At 32.8% G+C, this 24,546-nt stretch overlaps 2 protein-coding genes across 10 annotated transcripts in view; one reads left to right on the forward strand and one right to left on the reverse strand.

Moving 5' to 3' along the window:
• The first annotated feature begins 302 nt into the window (after positions 1 to 302).
• Positions 303 to 16,291, forward strand: LOC126742116 (ruvB-like helicase 1). Its single transcript, XM_050448672.1, has 7 exons — positions 303 to 547; positions 4,832 to 4,960; positions 5,013 to 5,187; positions 5,250 to 5,512; positions 7,800 to 8,109; positions 10,868 to 11,060; positions 16,066 to 16,291. Exons 1-7 carry the CDS (start codon positions 407 to 409, stop codon positions 16,223 to 16,225), a joined length of 1,371 nt encoding a protein of 456 aa, XP_050304629.1. The 5' UTR covers positions 303 to 406; the 3' UTR covers positions 16,226 to 16,291.
• A 43-nt stretch (positions 16,292 to 16,334) lies between these two features.
• The window catches only part of LOC126742111 (serine/threonine-protein kinase tousled-like 2), a 175,342-nt gene continuing 167,130 nt past the window's right edge, over positions 16,335 to 24,546 (reverse strand). For all 9 annotated transcript variants that reach the window (XM_050448661.1, XM_050448663.1, XM_050448664.1 and 6 more), the window contains one exon: positions 16,335 to 23,056. In XM_050448661.1, coding sequence (XP_050304618.1) covers positions 22,838 to 23,056 — 219 coding nt within the window. In that variant the 3' untranslated portion in view covers positions 16,335 to 22,837. The remainder of the gene's footprint in view (positions 23,057 to 24,546) is intronic.

The following is a 24,546-nucleotide window of genomic DNA, read 5'->3' on the forward strand; positions in this document are numbered from 1 at the left end:
GGATAGTGCATAGAAATACAAATCCAAAAATGAAAAATACACCAGGAAACTCACTAACGAAAGCCTAATATTTTTAAAGACGTTAGAAGTTGGGTTAGGAACTGGTACTCATTTTTCTTGCTCTGTTTGTATTTTAAAATCGGTATATTAAATTTATTTCTTTATTAAGAAAATTTAGAATTTTAATTATCAATCAATATTCTGTTTTTTCATCAACATCGAATATCGATCAAGAGTTGTTTATCGATGTTTCAAAACACCGATAAGCATCGCTCAGCACTATTGTCAAATGTCAAACCGGGAAAAAATGTTTGTTGCCAAAGCAACGTGCATCTAGCAGTTTAGTCAATTTCCTCGATTTTCCCGAAGGAAAGTTTAACGATTATTAAGGTCTTACGGTATAAAAATGAAGGTAGAAGAAGTGAAAAGTACGGTGAAAACCCAGCGGATTAGCGCCCACAGCCACATCAAAGGATTGGGTCTGGACGAAAGCGGTTTTGCCATTCAACAAGCGGCAGGTTTGGTGGGCCAGGAACAAGCCAGAGAAGTACGTTTTTTGTTACAATTAAACCGATTTTATCGGTATTATATTACTGGGTATCTATAAATGTGTATCAGTTACGTGAATTAACAGTTTTCACTTAGTGACAAGCATACTCTCTTAGGTTAACTGAAATTGAAATGATCCCTCTCATCCTCCCGACTCCTTCCTGAATCTCAACTAACTTCATGAAAAATATCTTTTTAACCAGTCCAGGTGATTTACTGTAAAAAACACATTCAATTCAAAAAATACTTTACTGTATAAAGTCCTTTAAAGGCTCTTATATCATTTCACTTTTCTTTGTTTATGTATGGGATTATTTATTAAAGATAGAGTTAACTATCCAAAAAATGCAAAGCACAGATTAATACAACCCAACTAACAGGAGTTTATAACATTTGACTTAATTTAAAATCCTCAAATAACAGTCAATATGAAAGTAGATATGAAATTTATCAAGATCGAAGTAGTGTTGGGACAAACCTGCTATTTTCGTATAGCAAATGCTTTTGCTAATGCGAATCAAAAATAGCAGTCGAAAATAGCTGCTATTTAATAGCAGGTGCTATTTGAGTTTTATTAGATAGGTACATGTCGTACATAGCTAGTCCTAGCTGTAAACTGTGTAAACTTTAAACTGTTAAATTTTAAACTGTGAAATACTGTAAAAAGCCATGAGCGAATTTGCAAAAGGAACAATTATTATAAACTATAAACAGACCGAGTGGACAAAGAAACATCGCTAAAAGCCTTTATTTTTATTCCTTAATTTTTAAAATATTAAAACGTTGATTGAATAATAGGATTATTCAATCTTTCAATCAATTCCTTCTATTTCTATCAATTCCTATTATTCAATCAACGATTAGAAGCCGACTTCTTTCCGATAACGCTATCGCCGACGCCGCACCATAAACGCCGCTGCAACCAACAAGACACCAGACAATCAGCTGCCGAGTTGCCTGCGTAAAATTCAGTTGCTATTTTAATAGCAGCGATTCTTAAACTCATAGCAGTTGCTACTAAACCAAATAGCAATTAAAAAGTAGCAGACTGCTAAATAGCAACCCAACACTAGATCGAAGTACAAAGTAATAAGAACATATAATAATGCTATGGTTACCTCAAAAGGAAAGGAAAGTAATGGAACTAATAAAAGCTAAGCATAAAATTGCCTTATATTTTAGATGATAAATTAACATGGAAAGAACATCTATATCATCAGGCAGACTACATCCTTGTCTGCTATTTTGTCTGGCTACCATAATTACTTTTCTGCAAATATGTGCTATGCAATTCTGAGCAGAGACCATTCTAGCCATGCACAGGAAATCTTTAAGCTTCAGAATAGATGTATCAATGCTATGGTTGGGCTGGGGTATAGGGATTGTTGTCAACAGTACTTCGTTGACAACAATCGAAATATAATCGACTATATAGACGAACTACGAATTATAGTTCGACAAACGAAATATAATTATATGGAGGTCTCTAACTCCATCTCTAACATAATCTGTTGTTAACAAAGCATTATATAAAACCTTAAAAACAGTTGACAGCATAATCTTTTACAAAAATATAAAAATGTTAACAATTCTTACATACATAGAATATAGAACACACCCAAAGAAAAGGTAGTAAGAAGTCTACTCTAGAAGAAACTCTTCACTGTCAAAAAGTTGTATTTAAAAACTCATCTAGAGAATAAAATGCTTTAGCAAGTATAAGTTTCTTTATATTAGAACTTTTAAGTTTCTTTATATTTTGCCTAAAACATTTTTCACAATTTATTAGCCTTATATAAAGGGGTAGGTAGGTGGTTAAAAAGCCTTCTGCCCCCATACACAATAGAGGACTTAATCTCCTCACTTTTTGGGATAGGCAGATTTAAAGAGAAGGTTGTTCGGAAATTGTAACCTGCAAAGATACTTTTTAGGAAAATTAAATTATATTTGGTAAGTGGTGGCTTTTATTCTTTGGAGCAATACTTGGAAAGCAATTTTAAGTTTCTTTGACTGATGATTATGTATAAAAGTTTGTTCTTTTAAAGGTGTTCTGTTTGTTATATTTAGATGAATTGTGTTTAGATTTTAATGTCTAAGAATTTAAATTTGTACTGTTTTATATTTATTTCTACCCACTAGACTTACTATATCTTGACTTGTACAAACACATACCTACTGTGAAATGTATTAATAAATATTTGATTTATATGTTGCCTAAATACATTAATAACATCAAAGAATCAGTATTAAAATTTCTAGCACATCGATGAAGAGTTTGAAAAAGTACCTGGAAATATTAAAAGTAGGCATGATGGGCATGTTATGCAAAATGTAAGGGCTAGTATGTACTAATACATAAGTTTTCTAAACAGAAAGAGGAGTCAATATGATTATTAATAATCCTTTGTATAAAAATTAGATCAAAAAAATATCTATATTTTCCTAAAGGCTCCATACTGTAAAATGGGTTTTCGCTGTAACTAGGAAAACGCCTAGGTCGATTAAATCTAAAATTAATTATATTTACAAACTTACATTATACACTTTCCAGCTGATCAATATATTTATGATACATCAGAAACCAAACAACTGTTGCATACTCAAGGATAGGCCTGGTCAAGGAATTATATAATAAAATGAATGATTTAATATTACTTAAACTGGTAGTTACTCCAGATATAAATCTTACATGTTTAATCCCTCTTTGAACATAATTCTCTTGATGTAAGTCATACAACAACCTGGAATCTAAGGTTACACCCAAATCCATAATACATTCCACATACTTTTAACTTTCGTCAAGCTAAACATCTCATTTGTTCTGTACTTGCGCTGATTTCTTTGAGAAAAGTATAGTACAGTGACATTTTTTTAGATTAATAAATAATTTATTTAAACTGCTATAATATACAAATTTAGAAATATCTGACTGTAATGTCTGAAAATCTGATGATACCAAAGGTAATTACTATCAAAAAAACATTGTCCAACATCATTTAAAAAAGCTGAAGATAATATTGGACCCTAAATACTAATACTCCTTTTTACCTGATGCAATTCTTAATTTCAAGAAGTTCTTTATATATCATTAATTTAAGGCATGTAAATTCCATTTTTCACATTCCTGCACACTAATCAGTCATGTTTGAAAGCTGTTTTGCACATATGAGCTTTACCGACTTGTAGTTAAAACTAGTCAATACTCCTTTAAAATAAAGTATTGAAAAATTGTAGAACAAGATATGCTATCAACAATATTTATTAAGATAGCATTAGAACAAATTTGTATGACTCTTTTTGGTGAAATAACAATTTTACTTAAATGTTATTGGATAAGTTTTAACCTTTTATATAAGACTTGTGACAGTGTGTCATTAACACAAAAAAATAAACACATTTTTAATATTAACACCCCATATAATTACAAATACTTTTTTTTAAATTTATCTGAAGGGAGGCTTAACTTTTATGTTTATTGGTATCTAAAACATCCTTTAACTTTATTTATTTATTTTATATTATATTGTATTATTTATTGGAAACTGTACTTTGGCAATAAATATATTTTTACATACATTTACATAAAAGGACATTTATAAAGTCACAATAATCACGTTAAAATCTTTCACTAAAATAATAATAGGCTCTCACAAAAAGCTTTTTTTAATTTCTCTTTTAATCTTCTTCCATTAGAAATCTGTCTAATGCTAACAGGTAAATGACTGTATAAATGAGGTCCATAAATGATGGAATCAGGCACCTGTGACCAGGTAATGGAAGCCTAGTGGCATAATTAGACAAATGCTTAACTATTGAGCTTTATATTTTTTCTGTATCAGTGAAATATAGTATTGAAATTTGTGTGTTTATTATCAATATGTAACCCCGAAAATTTGCTTACAGGTGGTCCATGTCATAAATTATTTAACTATTCTAAATTATTTTTATTCAAGTAAACTGTACTCAGATTACACTTAAAAGACATAATGTTGGCCTTTGAAATGTTAAGACATAATTTATTTGAATCACACCATTTTTTAATTTATAAGTGTTGTTAATATTCTCTTAAAAAGTGGTCATTGGTGTCATTCCACATAATTGTAGCATCATCAGCAACTAATGAAACACTTTTAAACCAGTTTTGTCTAGTTTGCCAATATCATTTACATACAAAAGGAACAAAACAGGTCCAATATTATGTCAAAATGCTCCCCTTTTTGTCAGTCATATTGCAGTAATTATCCAATAAGTTACACTTTACTTATGATTAGTTTTTTCTTAGGCCGCTGGAGTGGTGGTAGATATGATCAGAAGCAAAAAAATGGCTGGCAGAGCTGTACTACTAGCTGGTCCCCCTGGCACGGGTAAAACGGCCATTGCCTTGGCCATAGCCCAAGAGCTTGGAAATAAGGTATTAAAGAGCTTAAAATGATTATAATTTCCTAGCGCATATTTTAATTTAGGTGCCGTTTTGTCCTATGGTTGGCTCTGAAGTATACAGCTCTGAAATCAAGAAAACTGAAGTTCTTATGGAGAATTTCAGACGAGCCATCGGTTTAAGAATAAGGGAAACTAAAGAGGTATATGAGGGCGAAGTTAGTGAACTTACTCCGGTGGAAACTGAAAATCCTGCTGGTGGTAAGTTACGTTAAATTTTATTGCATTTTTTGTTTTGTTCATGCATATTTATTGTTTTTTAGGCTATGGAAAAACAGTGAGTCATGTAATAATAGGCCTTAGAACAGCAAAGGGAAGCAAACAGCTTAAGCTGGATCCGAGCATTTATGAGGCTTTACAGAAAGAAAAAGTGGAAGTAGGAGATGTCATTTACATAGAGGCCACTAGTGGAGCTGTCAAACGTCAAGGTCGCTCTGATGCTTATGCCACGGAGTTCGATTTAGAGGCTGAGGAGTATGTGCCGTTGCCTAAAGGCGATGTGCATAAGAAAAAGGAAGTTGTACAGGTAAGTGAGTATTTTTGAAATGTCTAAAAAGATTTGTTCTTTTTTGTCTTTGACCTTGTAATCAACCTTATATCAAAGTATATAGTTGTTAGACTGGGCTTATATCTGTTTTTGCCTACTCTCTCCAAAGTTCTTGAAAGACTTGCTATATACAGGGTGTTACTTGAAGGTATGTCATAATTTAAAAGGGACATTCCTGGACCGATTTTAAGTCGAAAAGTTCATATAAACATGAGTCCTAAAATGATTAGTTTTTAAGATACAGGGTGTTAAAGTTTTATTTATTCTAATGTCACAATTGGTGTCTGATAAACCAATGTTTTTAAATGTCCCTACAAAAAAAATCTAGGCTATTTAAGTCAGGTGATCTAGGTGGCCAAAACTGTGGTTCTCCACGGCCTATCCATTTATTTCGGTAGACGCTATTTAAATGCTCATGAGCCAATATGCTAAAGTGGGCTGGAGCACCATCATGCATAAACCAAAGTTGTTGCTGTAACTGAAGAGGAACATCTTCGAGAAGCAAAGGCAAATCATTTTGGAGAAAATTACAATAATTCTGTCCGTTAAGATGTCCTGATAAAAAAGATGGTCCAATTAAATGATCGGATACGATACCGATCCAAACGTTTATTGAAAATTGTTCCTGAAAATGTGTCTCTGTAATCGCATGATGGTTTTCTTGAGCCTAGTAATGATTGTTATGGAAATTGATTATTACATTTCTGGAGAAATTAGCTTCGTTCGTAAACAAGATATTCGCACCAAATTGAGGATTTTGTGTTACTTTTTGGAGATACCATCTACAAAATTGCGTACGCGGTTCATAATCTCTAAGAAGCAATGCCTGAACCCTTTGTATGTGAAAAGGATATAACAAAGAATTCCTTAAAATTTCCCATACCGTCTTGTAGCAGATGTTCAATGCCATACCAATTTTTCGTGTACTTGTGGTCGGATCCTCTTCGACTGCATGTAGGACAGCCTCTTCAACTGCCGGTGTCCTAACTGTACGGGGCCTTCCCTCGGCAGAATTAGCCTTAAAACTCCCAGATTCAGCCAGACGACGATGAATGTTTATAAATATTCTTCTATCTGGGACAGCGCGATTAGGATACCTTTCTTGATACAAACGGCGCGCCTCCATAGCATTACCATTGGCAAGTCCATAAAGGAAATGAATTTGCGTCATTTCCAAATTAGAATAATCTACATTTTTTTAACAATTCACGTTTTAAGATCCAAAGGGTACTAAAAACAAACTGTCAAGAATAATCACTAACGCAAGTGTCATATTGTTTAAAACAACAAAAAACAATTTCTGGCAACGAGCAAAGCTAACTTGATTTATTTCCATAATTTTTAAAGATGCATTTTATGCATAAAAGATGTTTTTTTAATTAACGATTACACCCAAACGGTAAGATTTACAGCAAAAGCCATGGATGAATTTTTTGTTTATAATTGATTGATAATTAAGATAAAATCATAATTTTTTTCGTAAGTCAATGGCGTAGTATTTTTTTGTAAAATTGTATTAAAAATTCATCATAGCTACGCCACTGGTTGCTAAAAAAAGTAGGTGAACATCTAAAAATGTGTTTTTATGCCATAATATCCTGTGCCAAAATTCAATTCAATATTTTAAACCATATTTGAAAAATTTATTAAAAACGAAAAAAAAATTAAACTTTAACACCCTGTATCTTAAAAACTAAGCATTTTAGGACCCATGTTTATATGAACTTGTCGACTTAAAATCGGTCCAGGAATGTCCCTTTTAAATTATTACATACCTTTATGTAACACCCTGTATAAATTGTCTAATTTTTAACCTAATAAAATGTGCTATCTGTCTATTAAAATGAGGCAGTTTTTTTTTGTGATTTTTCTTCCAAACTTTCAATTGTATGGATAATGCTGTCAAATTGATTGTTACACATTTAAGGGGTTGCTCTGAAATAGTTGAAATGTTTCAGTGGTTGCAACCATCTAATCTCCTTCAAGAATTGCCTCACCTTAAGTGTTCTGAGTACCACTCTGTGTTCTGTTCATAGAATCCACGCAATGGTTCAGTTTGCGGCTGTACTACTATTTTGTGGCATAATAAAGATCAAAAGTAGTTAGATCTCTCATTCTAGGAGACCTTCACAAAGTTGGATGAATATGAACAGGAAAGGTGTCTTGATTATTCAAGAAACTCTTCTGATATTTGCATACTTTTACTTTATCTTTAACCCAAAATAAATTTTAAAAAAATGATTATCCAACTTCATGTAACTTCTAGGATGTGACGTTACACGACTTGGACGCGGCCAATGCAAAACCACAAGGGGGCCAAGACGTACTCTCGATGATGGGTCAGCTGCTCAAGCCGAAAAAAACAGAAATCACCGATAAACTGCGAAAGGAAATAAACAAAGTCGTAGATAAATACATTGACCAAGGTATAGCGGAGTTGGTCCCCGGTGTTCTTTTTATTGATGAGGTGCACATGTTGGATATCGAGACTTTTACTTATTTGCACAGGGCGTTAGAAAGTGCGATCGCTCCTATCGTTATTTTTGCCACTAATAGAGGCAGATGCTTAATTAGAGGTAAGTAAATCTGTTGGAGTTCAAAGAAAATTCAGAAAGTTCAAAAACAATTCAGAAGTAAAATGAACTAACTGAAACCATAATAACAAAATTCAAGTCTTAATGCCAACTTCTATTTTTAATTGTTACCGGTTCCGCATTGTGATAAAGCAAATGTAATTTTACACTCACACAAATTGACATAATAAAAGATACAGTCACACACAAAGAAAAAAATTCAGTACACACACAAATTTTAAAAGATATGTTTAAAGATCTTAATTTTAAACTCCTTTTCAATGTTCCTACCTGTATTACTGCTCCTACAAACACTTTAGTTGACTATTTTTGCTTAAATTTCTATGAAAATTATGAATTTAAATGGAACATAGTGCCTTCTGGCCTATCTGACTATGAGGCTATAGTTGCATCTGTAACACTTAAATTGAAAGAAAAGATTAAAAAAACAGAAGAAAAATAGGGATTATAGAGGAATCGAACTTGAACAGCTTTTTACATCAATGCCAGAAAACTGAATAGGAATCAATAACTGAAGCACCTGACCCTTTGGGTCATTTTAACAAAAAATTGGTCTACTTTTATGACAACAATTTTCCCATAAGGAATATAAGTGTTATTCAGTTTTCATTTCAAGAAGAAAAATATATATGATGCAATATTAAAATAGGAGGATTTACAGGAACACTATTGCTCTTTCTAAAGCTTTGTATTATCGTAGAAGAATTCATGAGTCGCCAAATGAAAAGAAGCTCGTTAACAATATTGTTGAACAATATTGTAATATTGAAAAACTGTACAACTCTCGAATTGAATTCTAATTTACATGCAGACACACTGAACTCTTACTACTGTAACATTGCTTCTGAACTCACCCAGGATGTTTTTAGTAGATATACAGCTCACGATTATATGAGATGTGTAAATGTGGTGGAGACATTTTTAATCCTAATATTTTGGATTAAAAATAAAACATCAGCAGGGTGGGATCATGTCTCTTTAAGGATATTCTCGGCATTACCACCCAATGCCTTTTAGGCATTTGTAGATTCATTAAATGAATCTTTCCCGATAACCTTAAACAAGCAATTATTGTTCCGGTTCATAAGGGAGGAAACTGCAGCAATCCTTCTAATTTTAGACCAATCGCTCTTCTCCCTACCATATCTAAGATTGTTGAAAGATTGGTGAAGGTGAGAATGATATTTTTTTTGGAGAGATTTAACAAAGGTTTCAAATGGCCAAGAGCACGGGTGATGCTATTTTTGATCTTCTTTAATTTCTTTATAGCACGCTTAATTCTGGTGAAGTTGCTGCAGCAGTGTTCGGTGACATATCCAAGGTTTTTGACTGTGGATCATAGAATACTATTGTGGAAGATGGAGAGATATGATTTTAGAGGATCTTCTTTGGGTTGGTTCAGCTCCTATCTATCGGTTCGTGTCCAAAGGGTTAATTTTAGTGGTCATTGCTCTGAAGAAATACAGGCTACTACCTGGTTCCCCAAGGTTCTGTACTGGACCGTTTCTTCTTTATGTTAAGGTCGTTAAATAAGTTACGATGTTAACGACCTTAACATAAAGAAGAAACGGGCCAATACCTTGTACCTATTGCTCCCCATAAAGGGTAGGGTTACTATGTTTGCAGATGACACTACCATCATTTGGCATGGAAAACACATTGACCAACTGAAAATGTTTCTGAATGCTGACTTGCTTATGATTAGGGAATGGTGCAATGCAAATCGACTTTGTTTTAATACGTCGAAAACAAATCTGTTAAGTTTCAAATGTTCAATGAATTCTGTCACTATCAATAAGGAGCCGATTCACAATTGATTGCAGACTCAAATTTCAGGATAATTAGAGCGTGCAGTAGGGTGTCATCAGGTTGCTATGCCCTTAGAATAATTTATAAGAACTTAGATGTTTACATTGCAGAATATGCTTATCATACCCTTGTGGAGTCACATCTTCGCTATGGGATTTGTTTCTGGGGATCATGTTCCCACTATCTCTTTAATACGGTGTTTGTTCTACAAAACAGAGCAATTAAAGCCCTTTGAGTGAGGTGTTGTGTATCTTGTCGGCATCTTTTTGCGCAAAATAGGATCTTGATCCTTTGTTGCTTATATATGCTTGAAACAGTCTTTATTCTCCAAAAAGGGCCTTTGCGGTATTTGTGTAGGATCGGTCCTAGAGAGCACTGCAGTGCCCTGTTTATTTGGGAGAAAATCCTTACTATTACCTACATTTTTCATTCTTATGACAATGGATATGGTCCAGAAAAAATATAAACTAAGTTTTGATAATGCAGCAAGCACAACAAGATTTAATAGTAATAACTTGGGATTTCCCATTCCAAGAACTGGCTTATCAAAAAATTCTGTTGAAGGAATTAAAATGTTTAGCCTCTGGAAGTCAAAAACTTAAGAGTGCTATGTGCTTCAATAAGCAAGTTAAAAAATTACTCTTGGACAAGGCATATTACTATCTTGAAGAATTTGATTGTGATCGGTTATGATGTACATATGGTTTCATTTGGGATAAATTTCAAAGGTATTTAAATTTGAAAAAATATTTATAAAAACCTCATGGCTTGTATTAAATGATTTTTGTACTCTTTTGCACGTTTTATGAACTGAATCCGGCTGTATTATTGATCATATAGTATATTTTAGTTTTGTTTGTGTAAATGGGAACATAATGAGCTCTTTATACAATAAAGTACTTAAACATTGAGGAAATATTTCCTATTACAGGTACAGATGATATTTATTCACCACACGGCATTCCATTGGATCTCCTAGACCGGTTATTAATAATTAGGACGGTTCCTTATGAACGGCCCGATATGGAACAAATTTTAAGGCTGAGGGCGAAAACTGAAGGTTTGGAGATTGACGATGAAGCCATTACTGCTTTGGGTGAAGTTGGAGTTAAGGCTACTTTGAGGTTAGTGTTTTTTTTTAATATATCGAACATTTTTATCGTAAAATAGGAGTGGGTTTAGTTGCGTCTGGTCACGAAGTTGAAGAGACAAAGGTTGATTTGTACTTCCAGTAAATCATTTTCCCTTAAAACCAAACGATAGAACAAAAAATGACTTTGGAAGCTTGAAAATATGGAGAATAAAAACTGAACAGAAAAAAGTCACTTTGTGAAAATTTTAAATGTCTGGAATAAAATAGAAACTTAATTAAAATTCCTAGAAGATATAACAACACTTCTGCAGAAGCCTGTAAAACAACTGAACAAAATAAGCGTAAAATTCTTAGAAGACTTAAGAAAACTATTCCAAAAGCTGGGGCAATAAACGCGAAAAATGTCGACATCCCGGAAGATGTAAAAAAAATCCAAAAGTTGCGAAAACAAAAAAAATGATCCTCAATTGCTGGATAGGTTTTTCAAAAATTACTTCGGCATCCTGAAAACGTCAAAAGATATTTTATTTTCCTTGGCACGTAAAAACTTCTTAAAACCTTTTTCCAGTTTCTGCAAAAACGACCTCAAATTCCTGGAAGCACAGACAATTACAAACAGAGCCTGGAAAACATCCAGTGAAGTCCAAAAATTACGTTGAATGACTCGACGGCTTAAGTAAACTGTTCCGAAAGCCTGGACAATGAACGCGAAAAATGTTCAATTCCTGGAAAATAAGAAGTGACTTCAGAGTAAATAAAGATTCCAGAATTCTGAAAACAATATATTTTATTTTCCTGGATACGTAAAAAGTGCCTGGGAGACATACAATATTACGCTCAAACGGACCGAAAAGAAAGGATATCGTCAGGAAAGCAAAATGACAACCAGATTCCAGTCCCTGCAAGACATATAAAAACGACCTCAAATAGATTGAAGACTACTCTAAAACTATATTACTTCTAAACTTATATTACTTATGTAATCAAAAGAGCAATAAATGAATTTGAATTGAAAACCCTGTAAAGGAATCAATATGTTGAATCTTTGGGAAGTCAAAAATTACGTACTTGGAAGATAAATGACAAATGACGAACATAATGACAAATTTGAAAATTAGTTTAAAAGTGTGGAACATACAAGAAATGAATTCAAGTACATAAAAGATGTAAAAAAAATTTCAGAAGCTTTACAAAAACCGAAATTTGTACATTTCAAGTCTAGACAAGGCTTAAAAAAAGTTTACGAAGATCAACATGCTGTAATGACGAACCAAAAATCATGCAAATCTTAATTCACAAGAGGGAATTTGAGTCCTTTAACAAACACTTTTTGTGACATGTTTGAAAAATAGGATGCAGCGAGTTGACAGCAAAACCGTAATATCTAAGCTTTGTTAACAAGAGTCGATGATTTATACTGTCAAACGCCTTGGAGTAATCTAAGAGTATAAGAATACTTTTAAGTCCATGATCCAATGCCTCAATTATATCATCAGTTACCACAGCCAAGGCGCAGGATGCGGAATACCCCGTACGAAACTCGTTTTGCAATTGAGATCATACCGTTATGATTTAAATATGAGTACATCTGGCTGTATAAAATTTCCTTCATTATTTTAGAAATGGTAGGTAAAATTGCTATAATGCGCAAATCATTAAGGGTATCTGGTTTTTTCGATTTTGGTAAAGGTATTCTTATTGCAGTATCCCAACTTTGAGGAATATAATTTTGTTCTATGCAACCAACAAATGTAAAGATCAACAAATGGACTGCAATATTTTAACATAGTTGACGTGATTTTATCTGTGCCACAAGCATTAGTTTTCATGTTTTGAATACTTTTATGAGCATCTTCTATAGAATACATGGAAAGTATACATTTTGTCGATGCGCTGAATTTGTTATTTTCATCAAATTTTATAGTTTCGTCACAGTCATTAGATCTGTTGTTAAAATTGAGAAAAATTCCAATTTTCTGTCCAGAAATAAAATTGAGATAGGTCTTTTTTTCAGATCTCAGTACAGAAACTGTAAAATTACGCGGCTCTTTGCATCGGTCCCAATCTTAAGGTTCTTTAGTACGCTTAAATTTTTGTAAGGCATTATCTCGCTCCCCTTCATGACGGTCTTCAAATTTTCTGTTAATCCCGGAGCATGAGGTTTTGTCACTCTAGATTCTTTAAAGGGAGCATGAATATCAAAAAGTGTATTTAAAAAATCAGTAAAAAGAAGTAATTTTTTGTCTATATTACTCTCATAAACAATGTCCGTTCAAGGCAAATTGTAGAGATCGGACAAAACATTATTTAAAACAACAATACGAAGTTTTGATGCAGGTTTATTCGATTTTAGATTTGAGTCAACAAAAACGAGTCTGTGATAAGAGATTGTATCGGCAGAGAGTGTACCAGAGGATGTAACTAATGTGGTATCACTAATTAAAATTAGATCTACAGGGTTTATCGAAAAGCACTGTTTAAAAAAAAAAACGCCGAAATACGTCAAAAGGTTTGTCAAGGGGACAACTTTCTAACCTAAAATTACTTCACCCTCTGCCCCCCCAGGGTCATCCCCTTAAAAATTTTAAATAGCAAGGGGTATCGAGTAATAGTTTGTTTAAAAGGTCTTTTTTAAATCGATCGATTCGTTTTCGAGAAAATTAGAAAATTCTTTGTTTATCTTAATTTGTTCAGATAGAAAACAAAAACATAAAAATATCAGTTTTTATTTCAATAAGTGTTCAAAATGTTGCCCGTTAGGGTTTGCGAAATCTACAATTCGTTTATAATTTAAAACGGAAACTACCAACATAAACAGCAATTCCGAAGATTAGACGTGAAAAAAACTAAATAACAACCTGAATTTTTTTCCGCATTCTTTTCATCAACACAGGTATCCTGGGCGAACTGTATTTATTTGTTATACCTGCTTAGTTAGTTATAGTTGCTAAGGAAAATAAAGAATTTATTTTGCCGTCAGTTACATTTGTGACAGTCTTGGAATAGTAAAAATTTATTTGTTGAATTGATGATTTTACTTCCAAAATGGTTTACACACTAGCCGAAAGAGTGGAAATTATTCTAATTTATGATGCCCAAAATCAATCTGCTCGGCAAACTGCCGTCACGTTTAACACCAGACATCCGAAGAAGATAACTTCGCTTAAGTATGTTTTGGACCTTGTTACTAAGTTTACTGAAACTGGATCTGTTGCAAATAAAAAACGTGATCATCGGCGAATTTTGGATGAACCGCTCAAGTTGAAGTTTCGGGTCATTTTGGAATAAATCCTAATACTTCATTACGCAAACATTAACTGCCACTGGTATTTCATTAGGCTCTGTTCACACAGTTACCAAACTTTATAAATTTCATCCATTCAAAATGAAAATATTGCAAGAGTTAACCGAAGACGATTTCGATAGGCGAGTTGAGTTTTGTGAAAAAATGACTGAAGCGATTAATGATAATACTATTCATGTAAAGAATATCTGCTTCAGCGATGAATGGACATTTTATCTAAATGGATTTGTTAATAAGCATAACTGTAGATATTGGAGCAATGAAAATCCTCATGCATTTGTAGAAGGGCATATCCAGTACCCTCAAAAAATTAATGTATGGGCAGGATTTTAGGAAATAAAGTGATTTGACCATTATTTATTAACGGAAATTTAAATGGAGACATTTATTTGGATATGTGGGAAAATACCATCAACCCGATTATCACTCAATCCATTGAAAACCAAATCGATGATGATGGAAACCCTATACTTGATGAGGCTGAAATATATTTCCAGCATGACGGCGCTCCTGCTCACTATGTTCTGCCCGTTCGTCAATGGCTAGACGACGAGTTTCCAGATAAATGGATAGGGCGAAGGAGGCCTATAGAATGGCCTGCTAGATCTCCTGATATAACGCCGTTAGACTTTTTTCTATGGGGTTATTTGAAATCTATTGTTTATTCCCCAACCTGAAAGTTTGGATGAACTTCGTCAACGCATCATCGACAGCTCCCATGATATCCCGCAACATGTTTTTAAAAAATGTCCATCAGGAATTTGAACATCGCCTATATCATTGTTTGGCCAAAAACGGGCAACATTTTGAACACTTATTGAAATAAAAACTGATATTTTCATGTTTTTGTTTTCAATCTGAACAAATTAAGATAAACAAAGATTTTTTTAAATTTTCTCGAAAACGAATCGACCGATTTAAAAAAATCAAACGTCAAAATAAAAGACTTCGAAAGACCTTTTAAACAAGCTATTTATTACTCGATTTATTACTCGACCCCTTGCCATTTAAAATTTTTAGGGGACGAACCTGGGGGGCAGTAGGTGAAAGGGGGTGAAGTAATTTTAGGTTAGAAAGTTGTCCCCCTTGACAAACCTTTTGACGTATTTTGGCGTTTTTTTTTTAAACAGTGGTTTTCGATAAATCCGTGGTGGGAAGTTTAAATGAACACCCTGTATAAGCTTGCTTGAATTGTGAGTTATGCGAGTTGGTTCGTTAAATATCTATACAAGATTATATGAGCCAAAACAGTAAATTAAAATAAAAAAAAACTACATTAAAGTACAGTTACATAATACCACATCAAAATTTGTAACAACTTCAGATAAAATGTTATCAAAATCTTTCTAAAGAGTATAATAATAATAATAAAAGTTACCATTGGCAGTAGAAGATTTTAGCTTTATTTTTAGAAAGATATATTCAAGTTCTTCAGTTATTAAGAAATCGAGGGTAATTAAGTCTACATCTAAATGATCTTTAACATAGGCACCCACATCGCCTCCTCTACCATCTCTGTTTTTCACATAAAAATTATAGCCCGTCATTTTGAAAACAGATACATCCTGATTATTAGAAAGCCAGTCGTTTAAAATGCATTTTCTAGCTTGAAAGGTGAATAATTTTGGGGATATGGTATCGCCTTGACGTGCACCCCTATTTATTTCGTTGTTTTTGACATGCATAGGGGCACTATTAATTACTTAATAAGTTCTTTTTAATTCTTGTTTAGGTATGCGGTCCAATTGTTAACACCCGCCCACCTGACGGCAAAAATAAACGGACGCTCCAACATTTGTCAATCAGACGTTGAGGAAGTGTCCACTTTGTTCCTGGACGCGAAGCAGTCCGCCAAGATTTTATCGGACAATAAGGAGAAGTTTATGCTGTAAAAGTTCTATGTTGTGAGTGATTTTTTTTTAAGTTAAGAATTAGAATAAAGTTCTTTTTTTTTTAAACATATTTTGATCAGTGCAGAATGGGGTAAAAGAAAACAAAGCATTCTCAAATTATTAGAACTTATATATTTAAAGAGTTGATGAGAGAAAAAAAAAAGTTAAATTTTGACAACTTATCATGTGTAAACTGATACACACACTGTATTTACAAACGGTAAAATATACCTAAGAAAACTTGTGAACGATTGTATAAAATAAAGTATAGATACATTACATAAACAAATAATAATAATAATAATAACGATACATTTTTTCTTGCATCTAGACATGACTATTTACCTACTCTTATCACAATGTCCGCGGCGGTCGTCGCCACTCCACACGAACAGCACAGTATAAATAAGTAACATTAAGGTTTTTTTTTTGTTTGTTAATGCGAGTGTTCAATTATATGGACATGTTTGGCTCTTTTCCTTTCAACATTTATGTATATTGCAGCAGTAACTTTCTTGTTTATTACATTAAAAAAAATTATTTACATACACCTTATGTTAAACAAATTTCACCTTGATCGCAAATACGACCCCGAGTCAACAATATTTCTTATACCGAAAATGTACATTTTTATATTATTATAAAGGAGTGAGGAGAAGGGAGGGGGAGGAGAAACAAACGGAGGTCGTATTTTTGAAAAAAGGTCAGAGAATCGGATATAGAGGACGTTCTATCACTTGTTGCTTTGTTTGCGGTTTAAGAATTATGATTCTGTTATTTATGAAGGTAAGTCCTAGCAGGTCTCGTTTGCACACAGGGTTCTATCTAGTTAGGTTCCTTTAAAATATCTTATTATGGCAAAGTTTCTTCTAAAATATACAGAGTGATGAAAATTAATGTTTAACACCACGGGGCGTTTTTTCCACAATTTTTGAAGAAAGGGTTCACAAGAAACGCGATTTATCTCACCTGTGATAAAATGTTAGTATTTTTTTAACGTCGAACCACAAATTAAGGCACGTTTGTTAAATGTGTAATTTGTGTGGTTCGGTAAAAAACGGTTAGCAAGGACTGCGAAAATTTCCTGTAATGTTCATAATAACTTAAATTGTAGGAAAGCCTCGACGTTTTAACCCAGAGAACAAAGACATGTATTTTTGAAACAAAACACGCCAAAATAATGTATATGATGAATTAAATATGTTGGCCAAAGTGTGATGTGCAACAAAGTGATAAAACATCCTCGGATTACTCAAATAATTATTTCCTATATATGTTCTGAGACCCTATGGCATAATCATTTTCACCGTCATAAATATATTCAAAAAAAAAGTGTTTGATGACGTATAATAAATACATTTCACTGGCTAGCGTCCACTGCTTGTTAACTTCCTAGTTGATATATTTTTGAATACGGTCGGGTTTTGGCATTCGTAAGGAAAATTTTGTCACTGCGACGGCAACAAAAAACGAATATAATTAATAATTTAAATGGTTTATTAAATACTTCATTTGCATAATAACTATCATTCTAACGATCTATACATTTAAAAAGAAAAATATAATCATTCAACTGTAAATATTACAAAAAAAAATAAATGGTACAACATGAAAAATATATGACAATATTTTCCTCCTGTCGTATACAAAATAAAATGTACAATTTCAAATCAAAAATAAACAAACTATAATTTTTTTTCGGCGAATGCAAAACCTGATAAAAATGAAAATGCCTTTAAAATATAGCTGCTAACTGTATTGTTTCCTAAGTTTTCAATGATTATGAACAAGCACTATTTACTTTCAGATTTTAAACCGATTTAGTTCAAAAGTAAATGTATTTCTATATATTATATACATCCGACTGTGAATGAATCATTGACAATGTCCACAATTTCTTTTTTGACTATTTTGATTCTAGGGGTACAGGAATGGGGTTTTGCACATAGCGCATCTCAGAGAGAAAATCACCATTATGTCAATTTACGAGGGGTAAAAATTGTTTGAGCAACATAAAATATTATGTTTTAAAAACGTTAAAATCTAAGGGATATTAAGGGGTGTCAAAGAGCCGAGTAATTTCTATCATTTTTTATTGATCATTATTTAAAATAAGGCGAGTTTGGAATACGCGGTATCTCAAAAGAAAGTTTATATTTGTTTAGCTTACTGTCGTCAACCGATAGCCTGGGTCGTGGGAATTAAGTTGCGAATTTTACAGAAACCGCGTGAATAAGGAATTTCTGCAATGTTATAAACTTTTACGTCACTCAAGTGATGCACCTCTCATTCAGAATGGGGTGCGAAAGTTTGAGGAGACCCGTTCAACACTAGATAAACCAGAAGCGGAATGACCAAGATTATCATGAAACGGATAAATGGATAAGTCTGTTCGTAATGATCCCAACCTCTCCACTCACCAAAATCAAGCAAGTAAGCACTTATAAACGTTGGAGTGCAACCAATCCTAAATGTAAACATCAAAAACTCCTGCATTCGCCAAAAGTGACCGTATGGGAAAATTATCTGTCCTATCTTTTTAAAGATAAAAGGGGACGTACACTCATACGTAGTACGTATATTGAATTCAGATCGTTAGGTGAATTTTTGGTACCCGAACTGCAGAACTGTCCTGGCTATAATTAAATTGCAATGTCAAGCAATGTCACACACATCCAGTGCAGATGGTGCCAAATTAATCTTGAGAAGCGGTGACGTTAAATAGCTCGCCACGCAGTCCCGATTTGAGTCCTATAGTTTTGTTCCTGTGGGAAGGTTTTTTCAAATCTAAAGTTAAAACAAAATATTAGCCATGAAATGGAAGCAATCCTGCCAATCAGAAATTTGAATGTTTGATTGAATGCGAGTGTCGTGAACACATTTGGACATTATTTAAAAAAAAAAAAATCCCAAAGAGTATATTTTAATAATATAAACGTTTCTTTTGAGACACCTTGTATTTGTTCTTGTAATCTGATCAGTAATTTATCTCTTACTATGTAAGGTTTTATGTTTTGAAGATTTTAAAAATGATCAAAACTAAACGTGACACGTGACAATTCAGCAGGGGATATGGTTTGTCTTAAAATATCCAAAAAAGTAGTGTCGCCAGGTGTTTTATTTTTATTGAAATATATCAAATTTTCAAAGAAATGCATACAAAGTTTTGCTCACTGAAAAGGGCAAAATTTTGTACAAGGCATCTAAAAAGTAAAAAATTACCATGCTAGTGCAAAAAATGTGATTTTCTAAACACCTCATAACCATTTTATAAAAATAGCTTTCTCGGCACATACTTTAATTTAAATTTGAACTGAATGTGAAAGACAAAAGGCTTTACAACTCTTTAAATATTTAAAAAATTCAAATTTCTCTACCTCGTCTCGTTTTTGACATAATGGTCCCTAAACACTTCCTCAAACAATGTACACTTTTACAAGAAAACCGAATAGTCCCGTTGTGGTTCGGGGGGGTAAAAAACAAGGTCACTTCATAATTTCACCATATTACATAAATATCTACAGTACAGTTTAAACAGTTTTCAATTGTGACTTTGCGCTTTTTTACATAGTCCGAACAATGTCAGTTGGCTAACATGAAATTTTCTTCGTTAGGAACTTGTTTTCTCGATATAATAATAGTTTACGGTAGTTTCGACGTGCCGCCGGCGCACAGCTTAAAGTTAATATAACTCAAACTAAAAAAAAATCATTTTTTCACCATGAAAAATAAAAACACTAAAAAGAAACAAAAGATTTATCAATTTCTGGCAGTGAAAAATAACTGTTTAAACGCATTAGGCCCCTCTGCACCGGCGCCACGTCGAATCTACCGTTTTGCCCGCCATATTCAGATAAGATTTCGTAGGTAAATAAAGTGTCCGCTTACATTTTAAAGGTAATGACTAGCTATAAAGTTGTTTTGTTTTTCGAACTGAGGGCCTTGTTAGTTATCATCCGTAATAATCCAAGCAAACCTTGTCTAAAAATGGCGACATTATAACAAACAATAACACAAGGTGTCTACGATATTCAAGGGAATATTCGCACCCTGTAAAATTTCAACAAATAATATATAAAGAAAAAGTGCACCGCTAGCCGACGTAACACTCATTTTTTCTTTTTGTACGCAAAGTAAAGCGTTTTAAGCAACAAGAATAATAATTTTTCAGTTCGAGGCTTGCCGCTTCTTAAGATTTTGGGAAAATCAAAGATAGAACAGGCGATTGGTTTGCGTTTCAGTACCCAATTTTGCTTTAAACATGCACCTATACTTTGGTTACCACAAATATTAGAAACAAAACCTTTGAAACAAAAGTTAATTGACTTCTTTTCATATTACCTTTTGGTTTTGCCAGTAAATGGACGTCATCAAATCGAAAAACTATGGATAAGTTAATAAATTCATAAACGTTCACAGACCCTGTTAGTTCTTCTAGTTTTCTAGTTTTAATTACTTCGAAGCCAATAAACTCGAACTATTCGATCGCTAAATTCGATAAAAGAAATCTTTTGCGGAAAACTTAAGAACTGAATTGAATTTGTTCTCAACCCAGATCAATCAGATTTTATTTGCAATAAATGTGTTGCATAGGAAAAACTGTTCATTAAAGCGTGTTAGAAGGATAATTTAAATGTCAAAAATATACAAAACATTTCATTGAAAAAAAATAGACTTTGCTTACTTTTACAATGAGCAATGTTTTTTTTTGACAAATCCAAAAGATAGTCGACGAGAAGCCAATACTTTGGTAACTCCTGTGGGTATAGGTGCAAATATTTTTAAAAAAACTATATGTCCTGGAACAGACAATATAGTTTACCATACAACTGCGACACAAATAGTATTGTGGTTATATTATAATTGCCATTAGTCTCGTGTCAAAACCTTCGTTGTTATTCGAGATTATTGTTCACCATATTTAGAAACACCTACGTTGAATTAAGGCACTCAAATCTGCCGAACTTGTCTTTTAACTAACTTTATCGGTCTTTGTCTTCTTTGTCTAGTAAACTTTTCTTTTATACAAAAATCCAGAGGTATGCAATGCGTACAATAAAAAGTGGTTACACAATGCTTTTTCCCTGTTCCTGAATAAAAAAAGAAAACTATCCATGGACAATATGTTGCTCCTGATACGGTCGCAACGATTTCTAAACAAAATAGTAAAGTTGCACCTGTTTATCTCCGAAACGTTGATTTACTTACACGACGATCTAAATATTGACACGATACATCAGTTTTCAAAAAGAAAAAGAGAATTAAGCCTGAAGCATTAAGTTCATACGGGAATTTGTCAATAAAAGACATCCAAACACGCCGTTAAATTTAAGTCAAATTTCATTATTATTATCACGAGTGTCTAAATTAATATACGATATATGCTGATAATATAGTTATAAGTACTGTGGTCTTTTCCTAGTAGCTACAGATATTCTGTAAATAAGCGAATACTTTTTTAAATCCTGGGATACATAGATGTTGTGGCCTACTTTTTATGTAATATAAAAAAATTATTTAATCTGGTAGTAATAGTAGTATATTTCGGCAAGGGCAACTCCAACCAGCATAGTGGAGTTACATGAATTTTTTTCTAAATATGATGAACAACAACCTTAAACAGTAACGGAGGTTTTTACCCTGGAATAATGCTAATTATACTATAATGACAATTCTAATAGAATGGTAAGCTGTATTAACTGTTCTAGGGATAATACCCTTAATAAAGTAATTTTCCCCTATACCGAACAATTATTCCAAAAAGCACAAAAATTTAAGGCGTAGCCGGTAATTTGTAGCTGTTTTAATTTTAATGCTTAAATTGCATGCTATAACCAGTAGAATAATGCATATGTTAAAAAGCTTGTATAAAGTATTAACACATAGCACGTTTCTACTGGAAAAAAGTTAAACAGCTTTAAAAACGCAAATATAAAGATATGAGCCATGCAAAAATATAAAATTTATTTTAAAAATGTCGCCAGTTTAATAGTATTCAATAGAAAAATTCATATCATGCAGCTTGAATTTAATTATTACTATACTTGCATTAAAAGACTACTTTATTATTATTAAAATTGCATAAAAAGCCAAGTATAAACTATATACTTTAATATTTAAAAATCTTTGGCCATAGTTTAAATTATATGCAAGGCATAATTTGACAAGTCAAGGATTTATAAAAAAAAACATGTTTCTCTTAAATTTAAACCAAAACTGCAATACGTAAAATTTAAACCTTATACTGTATAACACAACTCCCTTCCAGGTAAATTTTCCCAAAACGTTAAGCCCTAAAAGCCTTGGAACCGTGTTCATCAGAGCAGCTAACAAAACTACTACCTCAAATTTCCCGTCAAACAACAGCACGCACACTCGTAGGCGTCCTAGTTTTGTCTCTTAACTGGGTCCGTCTCACAATAACAACTTTCAACAACTTATAATCGTCGGGCCTACCTCGGTAGTCCCCCACTATTAATAACAATGGCGCTGTCGTCGCTTCTCGACACCTCTTCTTTTGCTTCTTCTTCTTCTTCACGACCATTTTTTTAACTGTAAACGTACGCGAGTTTTGTACGGGTAGCGTTTATACACAGTAGCGTTGGCACTGCACTAGGAGGACGAAGAAGCGTTCATCGCGCCAAAAATGCCCGTGCTAAATGAACTCGTCTGTTGCTGTTGCTGCTGTTGTTGTTGTTGCTGTTGCGCCTGTTGGCTCGACGTTACTCGCGAGTGTTTTGGCATCGGCGGCTGTAGGTATTCGTGTTTCGCCAGGGAAAGGACATCGATGCGATCTTCTTTCCGGTAAGCCAAACAGCTTCGGATGAAACTCTGGAAGTAGAAAATGGAATCAAGCCATGGAGTTTATGGGACGTTATATATTAGTTGTGCTTTTTAATTAGAGTTGTCAGTAATTGGTAGTTGGTATTTGGTTTCTATAATAGATGATGCAGTTTTAGAAATTATGAATTAAATCACATTTGAACCAATTAAGTTAACGACCATTAACTATCAAATACCTGGTACTTTCTTACATTTTCTTTGAAAAGTCAACATAACCGCTTTAAGTTAGTGTTGCCACGCCTAGGGATTTTTTTATCTAGAACTGGAAACAAGCAAATTCTAGTTATTTCCCCACAAAGTTACATATATTTTATTCAACTTCAGTTCCTATACCAGGTGACACAGGAAAAAGGGAACACTAAATAACTTTTTTAATTTTCAAGATAAAGAAATGAAATTTGGTATATTAATAGAATAGTTATAAGAGTATCATTTGGCATATTCTATTATTTTTCGATGTAACAGGAAGTGACTTTAAATTATTTTTTTAAATTTTGAAATAGGGTGCTCTGAATGCGTTGAAAGTTTTAATTTTGAATCAAGTAATCACGGAAACATTATATTTATTGTATTTTATTATTTGAATTTTTAACACGCCTATTTAAAATTTCCAAACCAGTATTTTTGGCATTTACTTTATTTTTTCAAATAGCACCTTATTATGAACATCCACTTCTGAAATGCAGTCTTTCAGAAATATACTCAGTAAATGTCTCAAATATTAGTAAACACTAAAATTGCACTTGACAAGATTTTATGTATTATGTCAATTGAAAAATATTTGAAAAACGCGTCAAAATGCAACCTCCTATTCAAGAAATCAAAGCCTTTGATTAATTAAATTCGTTTATTTATGTAACTTAGGTTTTTTTTCTTATGGGCTTATTTTCTAACCAATTTAAAAAAAAAAATTTTAAAAACTAACCATATCAAATTATACGGAAAAAAATCCGTATTTCAAAAGTGGTTGTTCCCAATTACGTGTTATTTAAAAAATAAAGCAAATGCCAAAATTACTGGTTTGGACATTTTGAGTAGGCGTGTCAAACATTTAAGTCATAAAATGGAATGAAATCTATTTTTCCGTGATTACTTGATTAAAAATTAAAACTTTTAACGTATGAGTACAAAAAAAAAAGTAGCAAACACAGCTCACTGTTCTCAGAATATTATTTTCTATCGAAAAACGTAATAATATACCAAGTGTCTCATTTAAAATAAGAAAGTTAGGAAAACAACTGAATATGTCAAAAGATGCTCTTATAATAATTGCATCAATATACCAAATTTTATTTATTTATCTTGAACAGTAAAATAGTTATTAAGTGTCCCCTTTTTCCTGTGTCACCCGGTATATTGGCGAAATTCAGCATTTTTAATAAAACTTCGGCTAATTCCAAGCCTGATGATACTACTGTCATTGGTGTGAGGATGGAATTGTCGTTTGCCTCTTTTATTATTACGCGCATAATTTGCAA

This window comes from Anthonomus grandis, chromosome 11 (genome assembly GCF_022605725.1).
Source record: "Anthonomus grandis grandis chromosome 11, icAntGran1.3, whole genome shotgun sequence".
NCBI lineage: Eukaryota > Metazoa > Arthropoda > Insecta > Coleoptera > Curculionidae > Anthonomus > Anthonomus grandis.

Excerpts from the sequence above, each read along its gene's own strand:
- LOC126742116 (XM_050448672.1), top strand. The coding sequence starts at position 407 with ATGAAGGTAGAAGAAGTGAAAAGTACGGTGAAAACCCAGCGGATTAGC. Across the intron at positions 5,188-5,249 it reads AACTGAAAATCCTGCTGGTG|GCTATGGAAAAACAGTGAGT; the intron begins GTAAGTTACGTT and ends ATTGTTTTTTAG. Across the intron at positions 11,061-16,065 it reads GGAGTTAAGGCTACTTTGAG|GTATGCGGTCCAATTGTTAA; the intron begins GTTAGTGTTTTT and ends ATTCTTGTTTAG.